Source organism: Momordica charantia (assembly GCF_013281855.1).
Source record: "Momordica charantia cultivar OHB3-1 chromosome 5 unlocalized genomic scaffold, Mcharantia_2.0 BLBB01000005.1, whole genome shotgun sequence".
Taxonomy (NCBI): Eukaryota; Viridiplantae; Streptophyta; class Magnoliopsida; order Cucurbitales; family Cucurbitaceae; genus Momordica; species Momordica charantia.
The window spans coordinates 5,072,069-5,094,024 of NW_028275163.1; the positions used below are offsets into that span (position 1 = coordinate 5,072,069).

Sequence of the window (21,956 nt, forward strand, 5' to 3'; positions counted from 1 at the left end):
AAACAAAAAACACATCATCTTAACCCAACTTCTCAATAAATACAATTTTTAAAACTAAAAAGGTATCAAATAAATTTTATCTTATCCTCCGACAATAGCACAGTTAAACGATTAAGACATCTCTACACGTTTTAGGTCGTAGGTTTAAATCCCAACAACCAACTAGCATTTGAAAATTCTAACTCTCGCTACACTGAATCAAGATATCTATCGTCAGGAATCTCGATCGCCTCCCCATAACCAAGATGAAATATCTTGAAGCTCCCATTGGTCCAAAATTTCTTCGACAGATCCAACATCTTCCCAAGCCCAATTCAGGCATTGCTCATTTTCCAAAGCTGAATTCATTGAAGAGGAACATGACCCATTCTGATGATGATCTTCATTATCAGTACTACTTGTCATCACTTTTGTTTGATCACTACATAAATTCCCACTTGATTCCACCACTCCCCATTCAAGAATTTCATTATTGAGTCTCATTATTTCACCATCTAGCCAATCATATGGTCCCCAATTCTCCCCATGCTCCATTATGGGGCTCAAAACCACTTCATTATTTCCCAATAATAATGCCTTTCCATCATCTTCTTCTTTGTGTAATTCTGACCTCAACACTTCTCTTTCTCCTTCTTCCTCTTCCTCTTCCTCTTCCTCTTTCTCCATATGATCAGGAGTAGGGATTGTTGTTTTCCCTGCTTTCCGATCTGTGGTGCATCGTCTTCGCTTGGTCGTAGGAGCGATGTCGAGGATGGCAGTGACAACAGACGAAGGAGCGGATGATGACTTGTCGGATGTCGGCCATGTCACAGTGTAGATTTTTCTACTCAGATGGGAATTCCAGTAGTTCTTTATTTCGTTGTCCGTTCGGCCAGGCAAATGTCCCGCTATTAAAGACCACCTGAAAAATGAAATCAAATCCAAAGACCCTAATATACACCCGTGAACCAACATCAAGAACCAACATCATTTCTTTGATACGTGACAAAAAATAATAATAAAAGAGGAAATCAACCAAAAGGGAAGAACATAGAAGTGATTGACAAGATAATCCTAAGGGCCACCAAATTTTAACTCATAAGTTGGACATATTAAATTTCTTTTAGCTAGGGAGACAAGATTATCGACATTAAAATAAAATAAAAACTAGGGACCGTTCAAGTGGTGGAGTGGAGTTGATTTAGAAAGTCTACTCCGTGTTAAATAAGGAATTAATAACTCACAATCTTTTGATTATAGATATATGTTAATTATCACTGAAATATGTTCGTTTTGACATCTTCTATCTCTCTTCAATTTCTTTGTTCCTCATAAAATCACATATATTTGGTAGGTCCCACGTCCTCTCAAATTTAGTAGGTCCCAACATTTTTCTCTCTTCTATAAATTTGGTGGGTCCCATGATTTCTCTCCCTTTTTGTTTTATTATTTTAGTGAGTTTTACCATTTTCTCTCTTCTTTTTATTCTAACCCTTCACTAATCTCCTATCTTATTTTCCCATTTTCAATTATTAATTTTTTTTCAGTTTCAGTTTCAACTCCCTACATACTCACAATTATATATATTAAAATTTTCTATACTATAATACAAATATATTTTTTAATTCATAGGGATATATAATTTTCAATTATTATTGAAAAATATAGATTCATATGGATTATAATTCAATTGTATGTATACCTATTTTTTTAAGATATTGTATACGTAGTTATGTCTTGATATAAAATAAATTTAAAAATATCAAACTTAAATAATTAAATTTAAAGATTTGATGTAATCAAAGTAATTAAATACTTAAATTTAATTTTAATTCCTTAGTGACTTTTTTAATTATCGTTCTCTCTCTTCCTCAATGTTAAACATGATAGTGTCCAAAAATATATGATTTTAGACAATTGATTTTAAAATAAGAATGATAATTTATTTTGAATTATATTAAAACAAATATACTTAATTTCAAGCAAACAAATATTAAAGTAAAATAATGTATTCATTTTTCAAATTAGTCATATTCAAAGAAATAAATAAATTGTATTGTATTTTGAACTTATTCAAATAAAATCATATTCAAAGAAGTGTTTCATTTCTAAATTAGACACACTCAAAAATAGTAAATATAGATGTTTTTTAGTACACCAAATATAGATATATAATATTCATTTTGAACTTATTCAAGTAAAATGATATAAATATGTAATATTTTATTTGAAATATAGTGAATTTAAAAGGTATTTTATTTTCAAGGTAATCAAATTAAAATAACAAAAGAATATGGAATAAATAAAATAATTTACTTAAATAAAATTCTAAGATTATCCAATAAAAATAAAGAGAATAAACAATATATAATAGTAATTATAATTTATAACTCATTTTACGTTTAAAATATTTCATAAAACAATATAACTTAAAATTTCAATTTTAATTGTTCGAAAACAAATTCAAATAGAAATCAATTTTAATTCGAAAGTTTATTAGAATCTAACTCTAATTTTACCTTTCCAAAAAAGATTAGCCCGCCAATATAGACTTCAAAACTTGAGGCTAAGAAACTTTGTAACTTGAACACGAATTAAACAACCTCAGACTAATTAACTTCTCAAAGATAACAACTTCGAGTTTTAACAACTCCACCATATAGCTTCAACACCCTAGAATATTTTGGTTTTGGGATTTTAAAATTGTAGTCCGAGCTCAATATTAAGTATATTAATTACTAGGAAAAAGATTAATCTTACAGTTGGAGATCAAGATACAAATGAAACAAAGAGAAGTCAATGGTAGCGAAACTAAAACAAACAACGAAAAGAACACAAGACAAAATGAAACAAAGAGAAGTCAATGGTAGCGAAACTAAAACAAACAACGAAAAGAACACAAGACAACGTGTCTCATAAATGAAACATAACATAACAACTGAATAAAAACAAATACCTGTTGCCAAAAACATTATGCAGCTTTACAATCATTTGTTCATCCTCACTGGTGATGTTCCCTCTCTTCAAGTCTGTCCTTAGATAGTTAATCCATCTCAATCTGCAGCTCTTTCCACACCTTAGCAATCCTTTAATATGTAACACCATAGAGATGTCTCAAAACATATCCAAAGAGGAAAGAAATAGCGGCATTTGATAACCATTTTATTTTAAAATTTTTTGTTTTTCAAAATTATTGTCTCATCATTTCTACCTTTTCTTAAGAACATGAAAAATAAATCTTAAAAAAAAAAACTTAATTTTGATTTTGAAAACCAGATAACAAAACAAAGAAACGTGGAAGTACAGTGTCTATAAACTTGATTTTAAAAAATTAAAAAACTAAAGCCAAAATAGTTATTAAATGGATGTTTAAAGAATTGTTTGGAATATCGTTAAACTGTCATTCTCTGACTCTCTTTCTTTCGACTAATTAAAATTTTTCTTGATACACAAAACATGTATGAAATCATAGTAAGTGTTTAATAACAACTTTTGTTATGGATTTCACATTAAAAAAGATAAGAGATCAAAAGGTTTATAGTATAAAACTCATCTAAAAAAAATAGGTAAAACTCAAATGTGACTAGAATCCAGTTATATTTCGGTTAACAAAACAAACGTAAGTCATTACTTTGGAAAAAAAGAGTAAAAATTTATGACATTTTTTAAAGTAAGTATAAAATTTACGCCATGGAATGAAATTTTTCAAAGAAAAAACACGCGCAACTAAGAATCAATAACACAGTTTTTCAACTGAAATGATCAATGTCACACTCAACAAGGAGCACCGAATCAAAAAAGAAAACACATCTATTTGGTTCGAGTTCGTTGTTAACGTAATAATCATATACAAAGAAGAGAAAGTGAAGATGATGACCTGCATTTTTGGGTAAAGATCTCCAAGAGCCTTCTCCATTGGCTTGGATATACTTGGTCAAAATCTCATCTTCTTCAGCTGTCCATCTTCCCTTTTTCAGCCCCACTTTTTCACAACAAGGAGCTCTCACCATGGCTCCAAAAAACACAGAGATCACAGCAACAACACAACAACAATGGCGACAAGATCAAACAACTCTTAATTTGGCTAACCTAATATTGAAGATGTTGTGTAGAATAATTGTAGAGAGAGAGAGAGGAGTGGCACTGGCATTTGGGGAGGTTTCATGAGTTATAGGGTTTGGATTATTGAAGGGGCAAAAGCAAACTGAACGTTGTTTAATTTCTCTTCTCCCCACTTGTTTGTTTCACCCATATGGATCCACAAGCCATAATTGCCACAACTGTGAGGGGAGAGTCGCCATTGCACTTAATGACTTTTCAGGCTCAAAAAACAAAGGGGAAAAGGGGGAAAAGAAAGCTTCAATTTATGGTTGGCATTGATTGTTATTTTTTCTTTAGGGTACGTGGGTAGCGATTGAACTTATAACCTCTTAATTGGAGATATATATCAATAATTACTGTTTAATTATGCTTGCTTTGACATAACTTGATTGATTAAGATATTGATAATATCTTTTTTAAAGAGATTATAAATTTGAAATCTCCTCTTCTAGTATTTATTTGAACTTGAAAAGAAAAAAAGAAATGGGTTACAAATGAGAAATGATTCGAGGGGTTCAAATAGTGTGATTGTGGCGATTTGTATACCGTTAGATGAGAAAACAATGTGGCTGATGAATTTATGACGTTAGATGGTAAGAGGAATAAAATTAAAATGGTATTTTTAACATGAACAGCCACATTGAATAATTTTTTGTTTTTTTGTTTTTTTGGTACAAAGACCTGTGAAAAGGCACATATGTAGTAATTATAAATTTTGGTTTCGGACGCACATGCATAAGTGTATTACAACGGTACCCTAATCATCTCCACAATTGTATGATATTTTCTGCTTTAAGCATAATGTCATAACGACTTTGCTTTTGGTTTTACCCAAAATGCCTCAACTAGTGGATATTATTGTCCCACAAAATATATACTCATGATCTTCTACTTATTTAGCCAATGTAGGATTTTGGTCACATTCCCAACCTATGTCTTAGGGTTTATACTTTTATTGGGAAAATTAATGAATTCGCAGATTAGTTTAGATGTATTTAAAGCATTGTGTGGTTCTCTTAGGTCGATATGCTAATTGAAGAAGGAAAAATAAAAGTGATACACATGATTGTATGCAACTTTTATTCATTTGAGAAAAAACGACAAGCATAAAAACAAACTATAGGAGATCGTAATGGAGAAGATCCACCGACTTGAAATAAAGAAAAATGTTAAGATGTTTTCTAGCAAATCTATCAATTAACCGTCTGATCCTACAACATTTGATACTGAAAACATATTGAAATTACTAATTATTTCTAAGATAAGAGGTCATCATGGGGTTTGAACTCATTCCTTTTTAATTAATCCTAGCTTCTTTAGACCAATAAGTCACCCATATGATGGTTAACTACTCCATCAACATAACTAACAGCTTACTTTAGATGTCACTTAAAAGAATAATAATGCATTTAACTCTTTGTTAGCTAGTTATTTATGGTATTAAAATTAGACTTTTAGTCGTCTTTACTAAAGAGTTTCATAGAGCAAAATATATTTTATTACCATATAGCAAAAGACTCATTGTCATATATCTCAAAAAAAAAGTTTTCATACGAGGGAGATGTCAATCTGAACATAATTCAAGTATGTCATTATGGTGTTGAGTTCAAAACAAAAAGAGAAACTAATAGTTTTTTTTTTGTTGAGTCATGTCATAAGGTCATCAATCCTTTGATCTCTACCCAAAATGGTGAAATTCCAAAAAAAAATAAAAAAATCATAGATTACAAGAGAACAATGTATAGAAAAAAAGATCTTTTAAAATAATTGTCATGATCATATGTGATGATATGATAGTATCCACTTGAGACATAAGTCTTTATAGCTTTACTTTTAATTTTACTCGAATTGTCTCGTACTAATGGAGATGTTTGTCGTCTATTTATATACGGTACCCATGAACTTTCTCCTTGTGTACCAATTTGGGACTTCCATTTCATTCTCAACAATCAAAATATCTGGAAACTACAGTAATTCATTAGAAAAATCCGAAAAAAAAAAACCATAGGATTAATGATACCAAGGATTATTTACTCAATAAAACAGCAGCCATATTATTTTCATTATAGTGCAGCCATCTTCACTAAATTCATAAGCATAAAACGAGCTAATGGCCTACTGGCAGCTCCTAGCTTGAAATATACATGCCCAAAAAATGGCTGAAAATTCTATGAGATTTGCTCTGAAAAAGCTACCAAAAGTGGAAAATCATAGAATCTCTGTTGCAAATATCTGAATCCTTACCAAACAATATTAAAGGGGAGGAAAAAAAATTTAAAAACTTTCAGAGATTGGAGTTAAAAAGAGACTGGTTTTTTTAGAAATCCCATCATGCAAAAAAGGTCTAAAAAATAATTGAGGGATTGAAACATTGGGGCCAATTAAATTACCTTCACAGGAACATTTAAGGCATATTCCTTTTCATACATTGAATGGTTTCACATGCATTGTTCGACTGGGAATGACCCATTGTACTGGCTAGCTGTGTGTGAGGTACGTTCTATTTGATATGGGAAAAAGTTTAGCATTTGGTAATTTATTTGGCTCATTTGTAATCTTGAAAGCCATTTCAATCGATAAACTTTCTTTCTCATTTATAAATCCGGGGCTCTCTTCGCTGTCAATACTGTTAAAGTACAGATAAAAATGTTACTGTTGAGGTCGAAATCTGGCTGGTCGATGTGTCCTTTGATCGGAGGCCGTCGGATAAGTTAACCTGCAACAACAGACCTCAATACCGGTGCGGTGCCCCACCTAATGTCCTCCCATGGTCAAGGTGATGGAGTTGGTTAGAAAGGACGTCTAGCATTGGCATGAGGTATGGTGGGGCCCACTAATCCACTCGCATGCTAGACTCAGCATCATTCCCTTCGTTAGTTTGTACGTACATCGAAAAGTCCTGTCATCCTAACCCATTTCCCTAACTAATGCGTGAGACTTTGTTTGCACTCCTTACAAATCCAACATTTTCCAGTTTCCAGCTTGTTTTTCACCCTCAACATTTATATTTACTAGAATTCATCATCTAAAAAATCTTTTGGTTTAATGATGGCTAGACATGGTATCAAAACTAGAGATCTTATATTTAAAATTTTGTAATGTTATCTCTTGTAGTACCTTTCAACGTAACTCGTTAGTTTAATCTTTTAGATTCAATGATAATTTAGTAAATACGCAAGGTTGAGATAATTATCCTTTAGTCTATAATTTGGTTTTTTAATAATAAATTTTTCCATAAACCTTGTGTATTGTACTTATTTATTTCCTTTGAACTTTATAGAAGTTTCTTCAACATTTTCAAGTTTTATATGAGCTTTCTATTTGATATATTTCATATTAACATATATCATAGATTTTATATTAACGTATATCATTAAACAATTGGCATGACATATATTTATCCAGTCTCATATTTGATGAACGCGTATCACGATCATGTTCAATCAAGAGTATTAACAACAATGGGATCAAATGGATACCATGTTCAAAATTCGAGGACTAAATTTAGTACATTTTATACACTAATTTAACATTTTTTTTCCTTCTTTTTTTATAACCCATATGGGATTATTACATGGCCAATGTTCCCCTCTTGGATCTTTGAGTTGGATTTTCAATCGACTAATGTAAGGGAAGAGTTGTTCTAATCATGAAGTGAAATATATAGTGACATGACATGTTCATATTTTTGTCAATATTTCATAAATAAAAGAGTATCATTAATATCTAAAGAGTCAATTTTTTCGTATATAGTATCAAGAAAAATGTTGATAAATTCTTATTAATGGATAAATTTAAATGGCCAAAACGAATAATAACTCACTAGTAATTAACATAATCTCCAACCAAGAAGTCGTAAGTTGAATTCTCACCTCACATGTTGTGTTAAAAAAATGGATAAATTTAAATGAATTTATTAATTTACATTATTTTTTCATAAATATTCATTAACATTAATAAGAATGTTTTCATCATATTTTAATTCTTTGGTGGGTTCTAATACCATTTCTTATTGATAAATCGATGACCTTCTCATATGCCAAACTAATTTTAACGTGGGGTTTCTCTAAGATGTATAAATATTACACGTGTAATGTATTTTTTTAAGTTAATTTAGAATTTAAAATAATAAATATTATTTTAATTTTCAGGTGCAGATTTGAGTTTTAAAATTATATAAAAAACAAATAAGTCTAAAAATAATTCTCTAACTATTACACCTTTTAATATGGTAAAAATTATAAAGATAAATTAACGGCATTATTAAAATTACCAATTCAAATTATCAGGATAAAATTGTCTAAAAATGATTATCAAACACTAATACAGTAATGAAGGGTAATGTTAAAAATTTTATTTTAATGTCATTTAACCATAAAGAGGTTAATGTAATGAATCGTACTTTTAGCACCAAATTGTGCTCATGATAATTGATGAAAATAATTATTGTATATAAATGGAGGTTTGATAAACACAAAAATTAAATGTAGTAATAAATAATGAAAATATCCAAACCATAATAATGAAAGAATGTACATACTTTACAATAACTACGTGAGATAATATAATTAAACCTTGCTAATATTAGCTTTTCCTAGATTGGTTTATTGACACTCTTAGGGCAGTTTGTTTTTTTGGGAACGACATCTTCAGATACCTAGAATCTCATATGCCTGGAATTTTAGATGTCCGGAATTTCAAATAACCACGTTTGTTTTGCAGGATTTATTCATTGGGAATATTGTAAATTTATGTAATGTTTCAAAAATGCCCTTAGCAGTCGTCATATAATTTATATGTTAAATTTAATATTATTTGAATTCTTAATTTAATATTATATTTTTATGTCAATTTTAGTTTATGTGGGTACTATTGGAAGAGTAAAATAAATGAAGGATTGCACCCTAAATTTGAATTAAAACAAATTAAGAATATGTTATACTATTAACTAATGTTTATTTTATATCTAAATGTAGTATATAAATAAAATTATATTTAGATATTTATCAATGAATTAGTGCATACATTTATTTTTAAAATAAGATAAAATAAATGAGAAATAAATAATATTGATGAAAAAATATTATAGAACAAAAACGATGAGGGACAAAATTGTCAAAAGAAGATGTCCTCAACACGGGAATCTGAGAAACTCATATTACAAGAGGGCATCTAAAATTGCTCAGATGTCTCCCGTATAAGCATCCTAGAATGCTCGGGCATCTAAGAATGTCCGAGAATCCAACATTCGTATCTAACAAATACGGGCATCTAGATGACCATCCCAAGATTCCCATGAAACAAACGGTCTCTTATTATTTTAAGTAGCAAAATTATTAGTACAGGATGTTGATAAGATTTTTGTTTCGTGTTTTTTGTTTTTGGTTTTTGGTTTATGGTTTTTTTATATTTTTTATTTGTTGCTTTTAAGAAAAGAGGAACAAAATTGTATTGTAACTCAATGTGTCTTTTGTTCTTCTTTGGCTTTTTTTTTTATTGAAAAAGTTGGAACAGTATTTTATAACTATTTCTAGTTTTCTACCCTCGAAATTATGTGTGTATATATATATATTTCTAGTTTTCTTGTTCTCCAAAATTTAAATTAGAAAGTATGAAATATTACTGAGAAACATTTCTTTTACTTAGTTTTTTAATAGCAAGAAAAAAAAAACATAATGTGATTTTCGGTGTGTTTGGTTGTTAATTCAAAAACAAAAATATGAAAATAAAGGATTCATTAAAATAAAGTTATATTACATGTTTGTGTTTGACCGCAGATTTGAGAATTGAATCTCAATTTAAAAAAAATATATTTTTTTTAGAAGGTTGAAAAAAATTGTTTATATATTAGCTCTATCACACATAAGACAACGATATGCATTCTCAAAAACTTTTTTTTTGTCGGAAGAAGCATTCTCAAGAACTTATTACTCAGCTTTTAATCACGATTTAGATCTTCCTCCGATGCTCAAACTGAAAGTTGACCTACACAAAACATGCATAGAGAGAGACTCCAATGCTCTAGTGAATCTATGTCCGATCTATTACTCAAAGAGAGAAATAGTATAACACACTTGGAAAGTAGAGCATGTCCCCTCTATTCATAACCTTTGATCCACATATTGTTTTGAAGAATGGTTAAGAGCAGTAAAGTGCAAAGTTGTGATCGTCAGCTCGTCCTTTATTAAGATCGACCATTAAGATCTATATTGGTTAGTCCAATCATTACGAAGATGTATTTATGCAATAAGTTATTATGGTGACGTACCATGCGACCAATGGTTCATTGACACGTGGCAGTCACTAAATTGTATCCAACATTCGGAGTTACGACCAAAGTCTAATTTTGAGCGACAACAATGTGAAATAACAATGAATTCACGTTTTCGAATAAAAGTAGCAAATCCATACACTCCGATTAATCTCAGATCTTTGCAAGAAATCCAACCTGCAAATCATATATATAATGACATTGAAAAGGAAGAAGAAAGCGACCAGTAGATCATTGCAAAAAGATGTACTGAATGAGAGGTCATTGTTGGGGTTTCTAAGCTAAGTTGGAAGCCTTTTTTTTTTCCCTTTTTGAAGTTGGAAGCTGTTGATGTCATCTCCAACCTGTCCCAAAAAGACAAAAATAAAGCACATGTCTCATTTATTTCACAACACAAAGGCTGGAAACTCAATTTCAAAGAAGAAATTCAATTTCTTTCCTCAAAAGGGGTTTAAATTTCACCTCAGTATAGCTGAAAAGATATTTGTGACATTACTCCATTAAATTGTAATATTCTCCAAAAGTAATAATGATAAAGACATAAACTTCAGTTAACACATTGTGAAGAGTGTTTATTACAGCGATTGAATACGTATTTGTGTCGATCGGATTGATATTATGTACATCTAAACAATAGAAAGGAGATCATGTAGGTAGGAGAATCCAAATAACTGACTTTTTTATAAAAAAGTTTACAGTCTATGATTGTGAAGAAGGTAGACCATGCTGAGTTAGACTTATCATAAGCTTTAAGATCTCGTCGGTTAAGAGTCGTAGTAGATAGACGATTCTACGTAGTGTTGCAGCCTTCATTTCTAGAGCTCACCAAGTCGGAGTAAACTTGACTGAAAAGCAAGCCAATTGACTCATGATGTCAAGACTTTCCGCGGTCTTGAAGAGACATCATCGAGTGAAACATACCAACTTCTGTTCAAGCCCAACAGATTCTCCTTCGCCTCGACGAGTAACTATCCCTGCAAAAATGCAATTAAAGAGAACTTTCATAAAGTTATGGTGAAAGAATTCAAGTTGCCGAGCAAATACAATAAATACAAAAACCCACTTGCAGAATGGCATTTAACCAAAATGGATCAATGCGGTGGTCCTGATTTAGCAAATAGACAAATATTCCAACAAGACCAAAGGAATGTCAGTTGCTAGCCATCAATACATTGAAACCTTTTTTCATCATCAACTTGATGCATAGGCATCGGCCCGATGACAAATTGCAGTCGCAGCCTTGATGGGTAGGTTGCTAATACGTAAAACTGATCGTGTAGATGGATAGATGACTACATTTTAAAATCGGGTTAATATGGAAGTATCCCAAAATACATTTTGCAACCAAGGTCATCTCCCTTTAACCTTTAAAATGGCTTCTGGATCATATACCTAGACCGTTAACAACGTACGACCTTTCATTAACATAAATGAAGACACGCAACACGGCCCCAGAAAGAGCAGTCGGACCAACACCAGGGCAAAATTTATTTAGAGAAAAAAGGAAGCCAGCTGTTGGTAGAAAAAGTGAATGACAACTACAAAAAGAAGTCTAGAAGTATGAAATCTTATAGAGGCATTAAAGCGGGCCAACTCTCAAACATCCATTAAGAATCCTCTACGTCTGAAAAGACCCTCTATTTCCTCTTTTTTTATAAGAAACAGCACTTTCATTGAGAAGACCCTCTATTTCCTTTCCAACCAAATACCCTACAAAAGTGCAAATAGACCACTTGCCAAAGAAGCACAGAGAATTTGTCCATTGTGTCATAACATCAAACCTCAAGACAAAAAGAACGTCTCCATACAACAAATGATTCAAATCTTCCCACGCCTGCTTATAGAGAACCTATCATTACACGTAGAAGCAGAAGAGCCACAAACAGATTCGATATTTCTACTAAGCACAACAAACCAGGAAAGGAAACTCACCTTTTCTCCCTTCCATTTTTGTGGGGTGAGACAAGGAAAGTGAAACCAGTTGAGTAAAAACATAAATTTGCAAGAGAAATAATTGCTAATCACCCCCCCAACATAAATAATAGAAGCTATTGAGCAATCTTTAGCAATCAATTAGTCCTTGAATTTGATTATGCCACAATCCTCTATATAGAAACTAAAGGAACCAGGAAGAGGCTTAGAGATTGCGAGTTATTAGAACCCTCATTAAAATCTAACCAATGGCCGATGGGGTTAACCTTCTATCTACTTAATCCAATCTCACAATGGCATGTGGTTTTAGAGAGGAGTCATAAACACCAACACAACCACTTGAACAAAACAAAAGGGCCTTAATCTCTGGTAATTCAAATTTTCAACCCACCCCCCTCAAGAGATCTTGACACTGACTTCCGACTGACTGAATGGGGACAACCCCTTTTCTTCTTTTGTTTAATGACTACTTAACAATCAGCTTCTATTGTTTAATGACTACTTAAAGGAGCTTAAGAATGAGGATGTTCTTGATGATTTTTCTTCTTCAAATCCTTCTTTCTTCGTCTAATAATTGGAGATTTTTGGTACCCAAGTTTCAATTCTGCTGTTATTGAGCCTTTCATTGGTGGTTCTTGGTTTTTTAATGTTCTTTCTTATTCAATCTGATTGTATTGCTCCTTGAGATTGTCATTTTCTAGTTTTGACTTTTTCTTTCTATTTTGCTCCTGGGGCTTGTATCCTAAACAATTTTCCTTTTCCTCAATCAATAAAAAGTTGTTTTTTGTTAAAAAGAAAAAAGGGGGGACCTTTCCACAACCTCCCATAAAAAATTCCTCTTTAAGCCACTTGTGTTTCTGTTTAATGTCAGATAGAATTTTGAAAAGGGGGATTGCACTCGAGATTGCAAGATTAAAGTATGCCTCCCTCCTTGAGAAAAATCCGTCTTCTTCGAAACTTTTAAAATATGAAAAGCAAAAGAAGGCAATTCCACCCAATTGGTCAAAGTCCTCAAGTTTATCTTCGTCACCGCTTACACCTATGAACAAAACATTTTACCCTTTGATTTTTTCCCTTCCCATCCGCAACCCTCAAGCTCAATGCACCCGCTCTGGGCATACCTCTCGCTAAAATCCCACTAAGATCATGGCATGAAGCTTTTTAACTAAAAAGCAATCATTTTTTTAAGAAAGATCTTTCATTCAAGAATGTAGGAATATAAATGAGAGGACAAAACATGGTCATAAAAGGCCAAGGAGCTTACACAATAAAAAACACCAATTGGCACAAATAATGAAATAGAATAATTATAAAAAAAATTAAAAAATAATTAAATAATTACAAAGAGAGCTCCAATTAGAGGAAGAGGACAGAATGATACCCTATCCCAATAACTGAAAAGCATCACCAGTAATTTCAATGTCTTAGAAGGTTCTATTTCCAATCAATAATCAACCATAATTCCCACAGAAGCCTTCACAAATTCTACTTTTTCCTTTGAACAGAGACCACCATAATGTTTTCTCTATGGTTTCTCTTATGGTTCTTGGAAAACACCACCGAAAATGGAAGCTTTATGGCAAGCATGCCACCACTTGAGAGTAAACTCACAGTTGGGAAGAGATGGACTGGACAATAGTTTCTACATGTTCCTTGCATAAAATGCACCAGCTAGGACATGTTAGGGTGAGATTATTGGACTTCGTCACTGCTATTGACTCCTCCCTGCCACGAAGACCATACAAAAGTTTTGGTTTTCTACAGGGTTTTACTGCTCCAGAATTCATTGCATAATGTGGTGGGGAAATCTCCACGTTTTTGCATCAAGAAACTTACTGTACTGCAGTCTAACTAAAGAAAATATGATAACTAACAGCAATCTTAACACGATATGAGATGACATTATGGCAATGTTCCACGACTTTTTCAAAAAAGGAATCATCAACGCTACCCTAAACGAGACCTATATTTGCCTCATCCCCAAACGGAGAGATGCCAAAACAGGACACGATTACAGACCCATAAGCTTCGTTCTATGTGCTTGCAAAATTCTTGCTCGGGTTCTCTCTGAACGGCTTAAGAAGGTCCTTCCCCTCACCATCACTGATCACCATTCTGCTTTCGTAGAAGGACGACAAATCCTTGATTCCTCTCTCATGGAAAACGAAATTATTGACGTATGGCTTGTTAGAAAAGATGAAGGGATCGTTTTTCAACTGGACCTCGAAAAGGCATTTGACATGGTTGACTGGGATTTCTTGGATATGGTTATGCACTACAAAGGTTTTGGGGTGACCTGGAGGAAATGGATATGAGCATGTATCTCCTCTACAAGTTTCTCCATCATCATCAACGGAAAGCCTAGGAGAACATTCACTGCAACGAGAGGTTTGAGACAAGGGGACCTATTGTCCCCCTTCCTCTTCATCATGGTTACGGATGTCCTAAGCCGGTTGCTTCTTCATGGAGAGCTCAAAGGCCTTTTAACAGGTTACACTTCTAGTTGTGGCTTGGTTCATATTAACCACCTTTTTACAGATGACACGCTCCTTTTTTCTAAAAAGGACCCAACACCATAAAAAGTCTTCACAAAGTCATAAAGTTCTTCGAGATGGCATCGGGTCTCAACATAAACTATAAAAAATCCAGCGTGTATGGCATCTCTACCTGTCCACAAATTACAAAACAGATCGTCAAGGATTGGGGCTGTGCATATGGGAGCTGGCCAAGTACCTATTTGGGTCTTCCTCTGAACGGTAACCCTAGAAGGGAGGCTTTCTGGAAGCCGATTATAGAAAGGATCCAAAACCGGCTTAGCAAATGGAGAAATCTATCCATTTCAAAAGGGGGAGACTCACCCTCACTAATCTGCCCATATACTATCTCTCCATCTTCAAATTATCCAGCAAAGCAGATGAACATATTGGCAAGGTATTCAGAGATTACAAATAGGAAGCCTCATCTCATCAGTTGGTCTCACCCCCAACTCCCAATTTGTGAAGGTGGCCTTGGTGTTGGGAACCTCAAACAAAGGAACCGAGTTCTACTTTCCAAATGGATTTGGAGATACATCACAGAACCAAACCAACTATGGAGAAAGCTCTAAATATACAGGGTCTTTCTCGTACACATGGCCAAGCATATGATCTAATGTTTACAAAGGCCCTTGGACTGGAATTTATCAACAAACCAGCTTTATCAAGAGGTTTGCTTTGTGTAGAGTTGGAGAAAACAGTCCAATTAGTTTCTGGAAGGACAGATGACTCAAGCGTGGAACCCTGGACTGCCTTTTCCCACACTTATACGCCATTTCGACCAACAAAGAGGCAGCCATCACAGACTTATGGACGAAAACATCTTCTTCATGGGATTATAATTTTCGTTGACCCCTTAAAGAGGAAGAGTTATCGGATTGGCTGCGTCTCTCCCACATCCTAAATGAAAACACTCCCACCTCCCAATCTGACAGATGGACTTGGCCTCTTGATGCAACCGGCTCCTTCTCCACCAAAAAGGCATTCGGCGCCCTCACTACCAATGCTTCCCAACCGGCCTCCACCCTCTCCCTCGCATATGGCAAGGAAAATGCCCCAAAAAGGTTAAGTTTTTTTGTTGGGAACTTAGTCATGGGGCGATAAATACCCAGGACAGGATCCAAAGAACACACCCACACATAGCTCTCTCTCCAAATTGCTGTCTTTTTTGTTTTGGGGCACAAGAGACTCAAGGCCATCTCTTTATCCACTGTTCATTTGCATCTCGTTTTTGGAACCACCTCCTCACTTCTTTTGGATGGAAGACAGCCCTTCACAACAAGCCATCTACCTTTCTTGAACAACTCTTGGTGGGACACCCATTCAAGAAGGAAAGAGTAACTTTATGGGTGCAGTTTGTTCGAGCTTTTCTGTGGAAATTATGGTTGGAGAGGAACAATAGGGTCTTTAATGACAAAGTCCTTCCTTTTGATATCTTTTTTGATAGAGTTATATACTAGCTCTTGGTTGATGTAAATGTTTCTACCCCTTTAATAGCTATTCACTAAATGCCCTTATTACAAGTTGGCAAGTTTTCTTGTAATTGTCTATATGGCTTTTTGTATATTTCATACCATCAATGAAATATTGTTTCTCATCAAAAAAAATCATAACACGATATGAGTATTAAACCATCACCCTCCTAGTACCCAGTAAGACTACAAGCAAAAGATGTTTAATATCAAAAGTAAGTTTTTAAACAGAATTCATGTAATGTGTTGCGTAATCAGTAATTACCTCTATCCCGACGTCCTTGCGAGACCCAAACACATCAAGTTCTTGGACAAATTTCAACAGGATCAAAACCTGTGGCATCCCTTTACACGTACAACTTCATCCACTTAACCTATCAAAAGTATTAACCACAATCAAATGGCAATTATAAGAGATATAATTAAAGGAAAATCATATAATCCTCTGCAACATAGCCATTCTGCATAGAGAAAAAAAGTGGCAAATAATATGAGGGTCAATTTGCAGAGTGGAAAGCTATTAGGACAACTTTAATACCGTAATGTTATCTCCATAAGAGCTAGATGCGAAACTAACAGACCAAATCCCCCTTCAAAATCCAAAAGAAACAGCCATGTCAAGTCCTTTTTATAACACAAGAAACTAATGATATCAAGATTGCTTGTAATTTTGTTTTCAATCTGTTGGTGATAGAAGATCCCCAATGTCTTACATTATAATAGTTCAAAAACCTGATTTACAATCGGCAATGGAGTGTGCAGTCCTCAAATCAAGCATAGGTTAATAGTTATGGTTATAATCTTATAGAGAAATCAAAGTAATAATTCTTTAAAGTTGGACTCTTCTTTGCAAAATAAATACATAGGAAGATAACATCTGGTCCCCTTTTTACATTGGCAACCAATAAAGTATTTGCCTCTTATTAAAAACCAATAATTGGCAACCAATAAAGTATTTGCCTCTTATTAAAAACCAATAAGCTGTATCAAGGTCACGTGAATGACAGATGAACATCCATCATACAGAACTTTCTGTTTTTCCTGCTGTAGAAGAAACTCCAAGACTACAGCATAAATAAGTTTCCAAAATATGAACACCTTATTGTGCCATTTGGGATGATGCAGCAGGCAGATGGTAAGTTCCGTTCCCCCAATTAATGACCCTTGGAGTTTCTACTACACTGTAAGAGAATAAGAGAAGCCAGAATGGAAGTGATCGTGCCATACCACACACCTATGTGTAATTGCAAATTTGCAAATGAAGATAACAATAGCAGCTTGAGTTTTAGCATACATCGCTCTTAGTGTCAAGCATCAAGATTTAGGAAAACACCATGATCATTTTAATAACTATGGACATTCAAGCTAGCTTTGTACACCTTGGTTAATTCAACAAGAATCTCGTCTGTCCTTACAACGTTTGGAGTCTGAAAACTCACCGGACTTCATCAACGCATCAGACAAAATGTGAGTCACCCATCCACCTATCTCTGAAACAATGGATGCTTTTGATTTTGTCAGTGCTTAAAACAATGTAGCCTTCTATGTAAATTCATATGAGAGAACATCATGAGATCAGTACCAACAAATGGCCAATCCCCAATTTCCAAGTCAATTATATGATGTTCTTCTTCTCATAATTCTCCAGTCTTCGTAACATCATCAGCATTGTCATAAAGACCTAAATATGGGCACGAGCATCACTAATAAGACTGCAAGTATAAGAGTCAGGAGTACAACCGTTCACTTTCATTGAGAGAAGCATCTCCTTCGCTTCTTCATGCCTACCTGACTTGCACAATGACTTGATAAAAATGTCATACGTATAAGTGTCAGGCTGTATACCCAATCTTAACATCAAATTGAAAAGCTTCTCAGCTTTATGAACTTTATTCATTCGAAAATAGCTTTGGATAAGGGCATTGAAGGAGAAACTATCGGGTTGTATACCATTGAGTTGCATTTTTCTCAAGAGTTGAGTAGATCTAGCAACATCTCCAATCGCACAAAAGGAATGAATTAATATGTTATATGTGATAGAATTTGGACTGAGACCCCACTCAACCATTTCAGTGAAACAACCAAAAGCATCCTCATACTTGTGTGCTTGACAGAGGCCATCAATTACTGAATTAAATGTGAAGATATCTGGTCTAAAACTACATTCTAATAGCATTTCAAGAAGTTCCTGAGCTTTATCCATATCTCCATTTCTGCAATACCCACCTATAAGAGTATTAAAAGTTACAATATTTGGAGAAATGCCTTTATACTGCAGACCACTGAAGATTTCTGATGCCTTGTCCATTAATTTGCCTTTGCAAAGGCAATCAATGATCATATTATATGAATATATGTTGGAAACAAGACCATCCTTTATAATCCAATCCATATATTGGTTCCCAATCTCCACTTTTCCCGCCTTGTACAGAGCTTCAATAAGTGCAAGATAAGTACTGAACCCTGGCTTGACACCTTTCTGTATACAAATATCAAATATATCACATGCTTCCTTCAGGTCTAGCTTCTTTAATACACATGCCATGGTGACATTGAAGGTTGAACTGCCCGGCACATAACCTTTCTCCCCAGTTCTACTCAAAAACATTGCAGCCTCACTGGCCATAGAATTCATTGAAAGACAGTAAAGAATATTGTCACAAACCAACTGAGATACGCCCTGTTTCTTCTCAACAAATTCCAATAAAAATTCAAACGCCTTATCCAGGGCAATACAACGGAAAACTCCGTGAACCAAGGATCTCATAGTAGCTGCATTCGGAACCACATTCCTCTCCTTCATTTTCTGTAAAACTCTGAAGGCTTCATCAGCCCTCTTGGCATTGAAAAATCCATCAATCAAGATTGTATATGTGAAAACATTTGGAAAATATCCCAATCCCTCCATTTGTTTGATCAAACGAAGCGCCTCGTCCACCACCCCGAGCCTACAAACACCATGGATGAGAATGTTATAAGTGAACCTATCAGGAACACAGTTATGAGACGGCATTTGTTGAAATTTCAAATAAGCCAAGTCTAATGAATTGGACTTGATTAATGCATCAATTACAGCATTGTACAGTCTCGTGCTGGGATTAAGACCCATAAACCCAATTTGCCCAAATACTTCAACACAGTATTTTGCCAAACCCAATCTACCCCAACTGCCAATTAATATGCAAAGCAGTTCCTCAGTCACTTTAAGACCAGACTCTTTAATTTCCTGAAGCAGATCAACAGATAACAACATCGGACGGTCAGGGCCTTTTCTGTAAAGGTTGCGGCCAAGGACTCCCCGAATCGCTTGTTTCTTTGCAAGTAATGGGTCGACGTTGGAAACCCAGATATAAAATCTTATGGCATTCAATGGGTTTTCTTGATTTTGCAAAATACTAACCACAAATTGAGGAGCTAAAACGATCCTGCTGGCCTTAAACTCGTGGTTTAACAAAAGAAGCCAGTCCTTGCTCGAAAGAACTCTAGAAATATATGAATGATCAATTGGTTCAAGACTCGAACTAAGTTTATCAGCAAGAGGAGAAGGATTGGGAAGCCGAACCAAGTTGGGATTTTTTAAATGGGTAATTAGTGGAGCAGGATTACCTCTTGAAGGGCTCTGCTTTGAAGTTCTCTGGATTGTATTCGAAGGGAATTGTCTCCGATTCTTGCTGGTCAGTCGATTTCTTAGTACAGGCGTTGCCCTGAAAGCCGAAGAAGGAAGCCCTCTCATGTCCTTCAGGAGCTCACCCGAAGGCTTGCTGCTCACTTCGTTTATAAATCTCGAACCGAATTCCCACTGATTTTTTATCTATGGAGAAAATGGATCTGTTGTTGGAAATTAGGATTCTGCTTCTCTTTTTTCCAGATAGAAGAATACAAGCATGGTAGAATTTGGAAGATTCTTAATTACATATTATACACTTATCTCTATTAATAAAACTCGTAAACTCATTTTATGTTTGTTAAAATTAAACAGATAAAAGATAAAATATAATGTATTGTAAATTACGTAATAATATAAAATTTATAAAAAATGTTAATAAATTAATTAATATAACTTTACAATTAAACTAAATATTTAGTTTGTAATTTCTTTTGGTTAGATCTCTAACGGGATTTTTTTTTAATAATGTTATTTTCGAAAGTAATTACAAAAATATGCCACTTCCTAAACTATTTCCAAAAATAATGTTAAGGCAAAAACAAAACAATTATTATATATATATAACACAACGTTTCAAGATAAAATGTATATTGTGGCACAGTGCTAAGAGATTTTTTTGATAAGTTAAAGGTCACGGGTTTGAATAGTGATACTTGAGTTGAAAAAAAAAACTCCAATATCACCACTCGAACCCATGACCTTTAATTTATAAAGCGATCTCTTATCCACTGCACTACAGTATTGATTTCATTTTAAAACATTGTATTATATATATATATAATAATAGTTTTGTTTTTGCTTAGAATAATATTATGAAGAGACGATCATGTGGGATTTTTGAAATCCCGCGATATATGTCGTCTCTTGAAGAGACTACCAAACCTTATTTTTTTAAAAAAATTAACGTGGCGGTTTGTAAGCGTCACGTTAGCTGGTCGTCTTTTCACGACCAGTATTTGCCACTTCAAGAGACGACCTGCTATTTCCAAAACATTATTTTTGGAAATAATTTGGGAGGTGGCATATTTTCGTAATTACTTTTGAAAATAGCACTATTAAAAAAAAATCCTCAATCAAACACATCTTTATTATCTTATTGCAAGAAAATTATAAAATACGATTTCAAAATGGCGCACGTACATTTGACGTCTATTTCTTTTTTAGCATATAGATTTAAATCCTACTTTTGTGTTGGCCTAACATAATTTCTATGAGCTTTCACTCATTTCGAACTCAGTTCATCGATCCTCTTGTGATCCTCTCGATTATTTTGTAGTTCGATTCAAACCCGTCTCAATCTTGAACACATCTAAAAAGTTCAATCTTCTTTTTCATTCTTCTTTTTTTCTTTACAATAACACATGGTCTTGTATGTGGATGGAGATTCGAAGTAAGATTTTTCTTAATCAAACAATATTTATGTTCGTGTTTAGTTCAATTTAAAATATTGTTAATTAACTTAATTTGATATACATTTGCCAATATATGAATTTAGTTCAATGATAATTAACACACGTCTTTGATTTAGAGATAATGAATTCGAATATCTCACCTCTAATTGTTGTACTGAAAAAAAAATATATACATTATACATTTTTAATAATTGCTATTTTATAATATTATTATGTTTCACCTGTTTTTATTTTTTTTTAAATGAAATAATTTAGAACAATGAAATAAAATAGTATATTGAATAGAAATTTTATCTTTCTTTTAATATGATTCTTCATCTGGAAGTCTCAAATTTAAAATCTAAAAATACAAAAAGTTGAAGTTTCACTGTTTGGATTATATAATCCAAAAATAGTCTAAAAAAAATATTAACAATTCAATAAATCTGAAAATAAGAAACGTGATACATATTTCATAGTAAATAAACCCTAGCAATCGAGAAAGAGCTCTTTTGATAGCACAAGATTATAATAATTGTGTTCCGTGCTTTTCTTCCATCTCACTTAAATGAATGGTTTCTATTGCGATATGGAGGATAAAACATCAAT

At 33.5% G+C, this 21,956-nt stretch overlaps 2 protein-coding genes across 18 annotated transcripts; both read right to left on the minus strand.

Annotated features, from left to right (window-relative positions):
• MYB111 (myb domain protein 111) lies at positions 1-4,232 on the minus strand. Its single transcript, XM_022282490.2, has 3 exons — positions 3,857-4,232; positions 2,936-3,065; positions 1-901 (listed from the first exon to the last, which is right to left on the minus strand). Exons 1-3 carry the CDS (start codon positions 3,987-3,989, stop codon positions 214-216), a joined length of 951 nt encoding a protein of 316 aa, XP_022138182.1. The 5' UTR covers positions 3,990-4,232; the 3' UTR covers positions 1-213.
• A 6,588-nt stretch (positions 4,233-10,820) lies between these two features.
• PPR40 (pentatricopeptide (PPR) domain protein 40) lies at positions 10,821-20,184 on the minus strand. Of its 17 annotated transcripts, none has more exons than XM_022282170.2 (4): positions 17,729-20,184; positions 16,828-16,879; positions 16,555-16,663; positions 10,821-11,325 (listed from the first exon to the last, which is right to left on the minus strand). In XM_022282170.2, the coding sequence occupies exon 1, from the start codon at positions 20,020-20,022 to the stop codon at positions 17,971-17,973; it is 2,052 nt and encodes a 683-aa protein (XP_022137862.1). In that variant the 5' UTR covers positions 20,023-20,184; the 3' UTR covers positions 10,821-11,325; positions 16,555-16,663; positions 16,828-16,879; positions 17,729-17,970. The 17 variants fall into 17 exon arrangements, with proteins under 17 accessions (XP_022137862.1, XP_087980122.1, XP_087980119.1 ...); XM_088123996.1 differs by lacking the exon at positions 16,828-16,879 and adding an exon at positions 17,388-17,470; XM_088123993.1 differs by adding an exon at positions 17,388-17,470 and having other exon boundaries at positions 16,555-16,879.
• Positions 20,185-21,956: the final 1,772 nt, after the last annotated feature.

Excerpts from the sequence above, each read along its gene's own strand:
- MYB111 (XM_022282490.2), bottom strand. The coding sequence starts at position 3,989 with ATGGTGAGAGCTCCTTGTTGTGAAAAAGTGGGGCTGAAAAAGGGAAGA. Across the intron at positions 3,066-3,856 it reads ATCTTTACCCAAAAATGCAG|GATTGCTAAGGTGTGGAAAG; the intron begins GTCATCATCTTC and ends TACATATTAAAG. Across the intron at positions 902-2,935 it reads CATAATGTTTTTGGCAACAG|GTGGTCTTTAATAGCGGGAC; the intron begins GTATTTGTTTTT and ends TTCATTTTTCAG.
- PPR40 (XM_022282169.2), bottom strand. The coding sequence starts at position 20,022 with ATGAGAGGGCTTCCTTCTTCGGCTTTCAGGGCAACGCCTGTACTAAGA.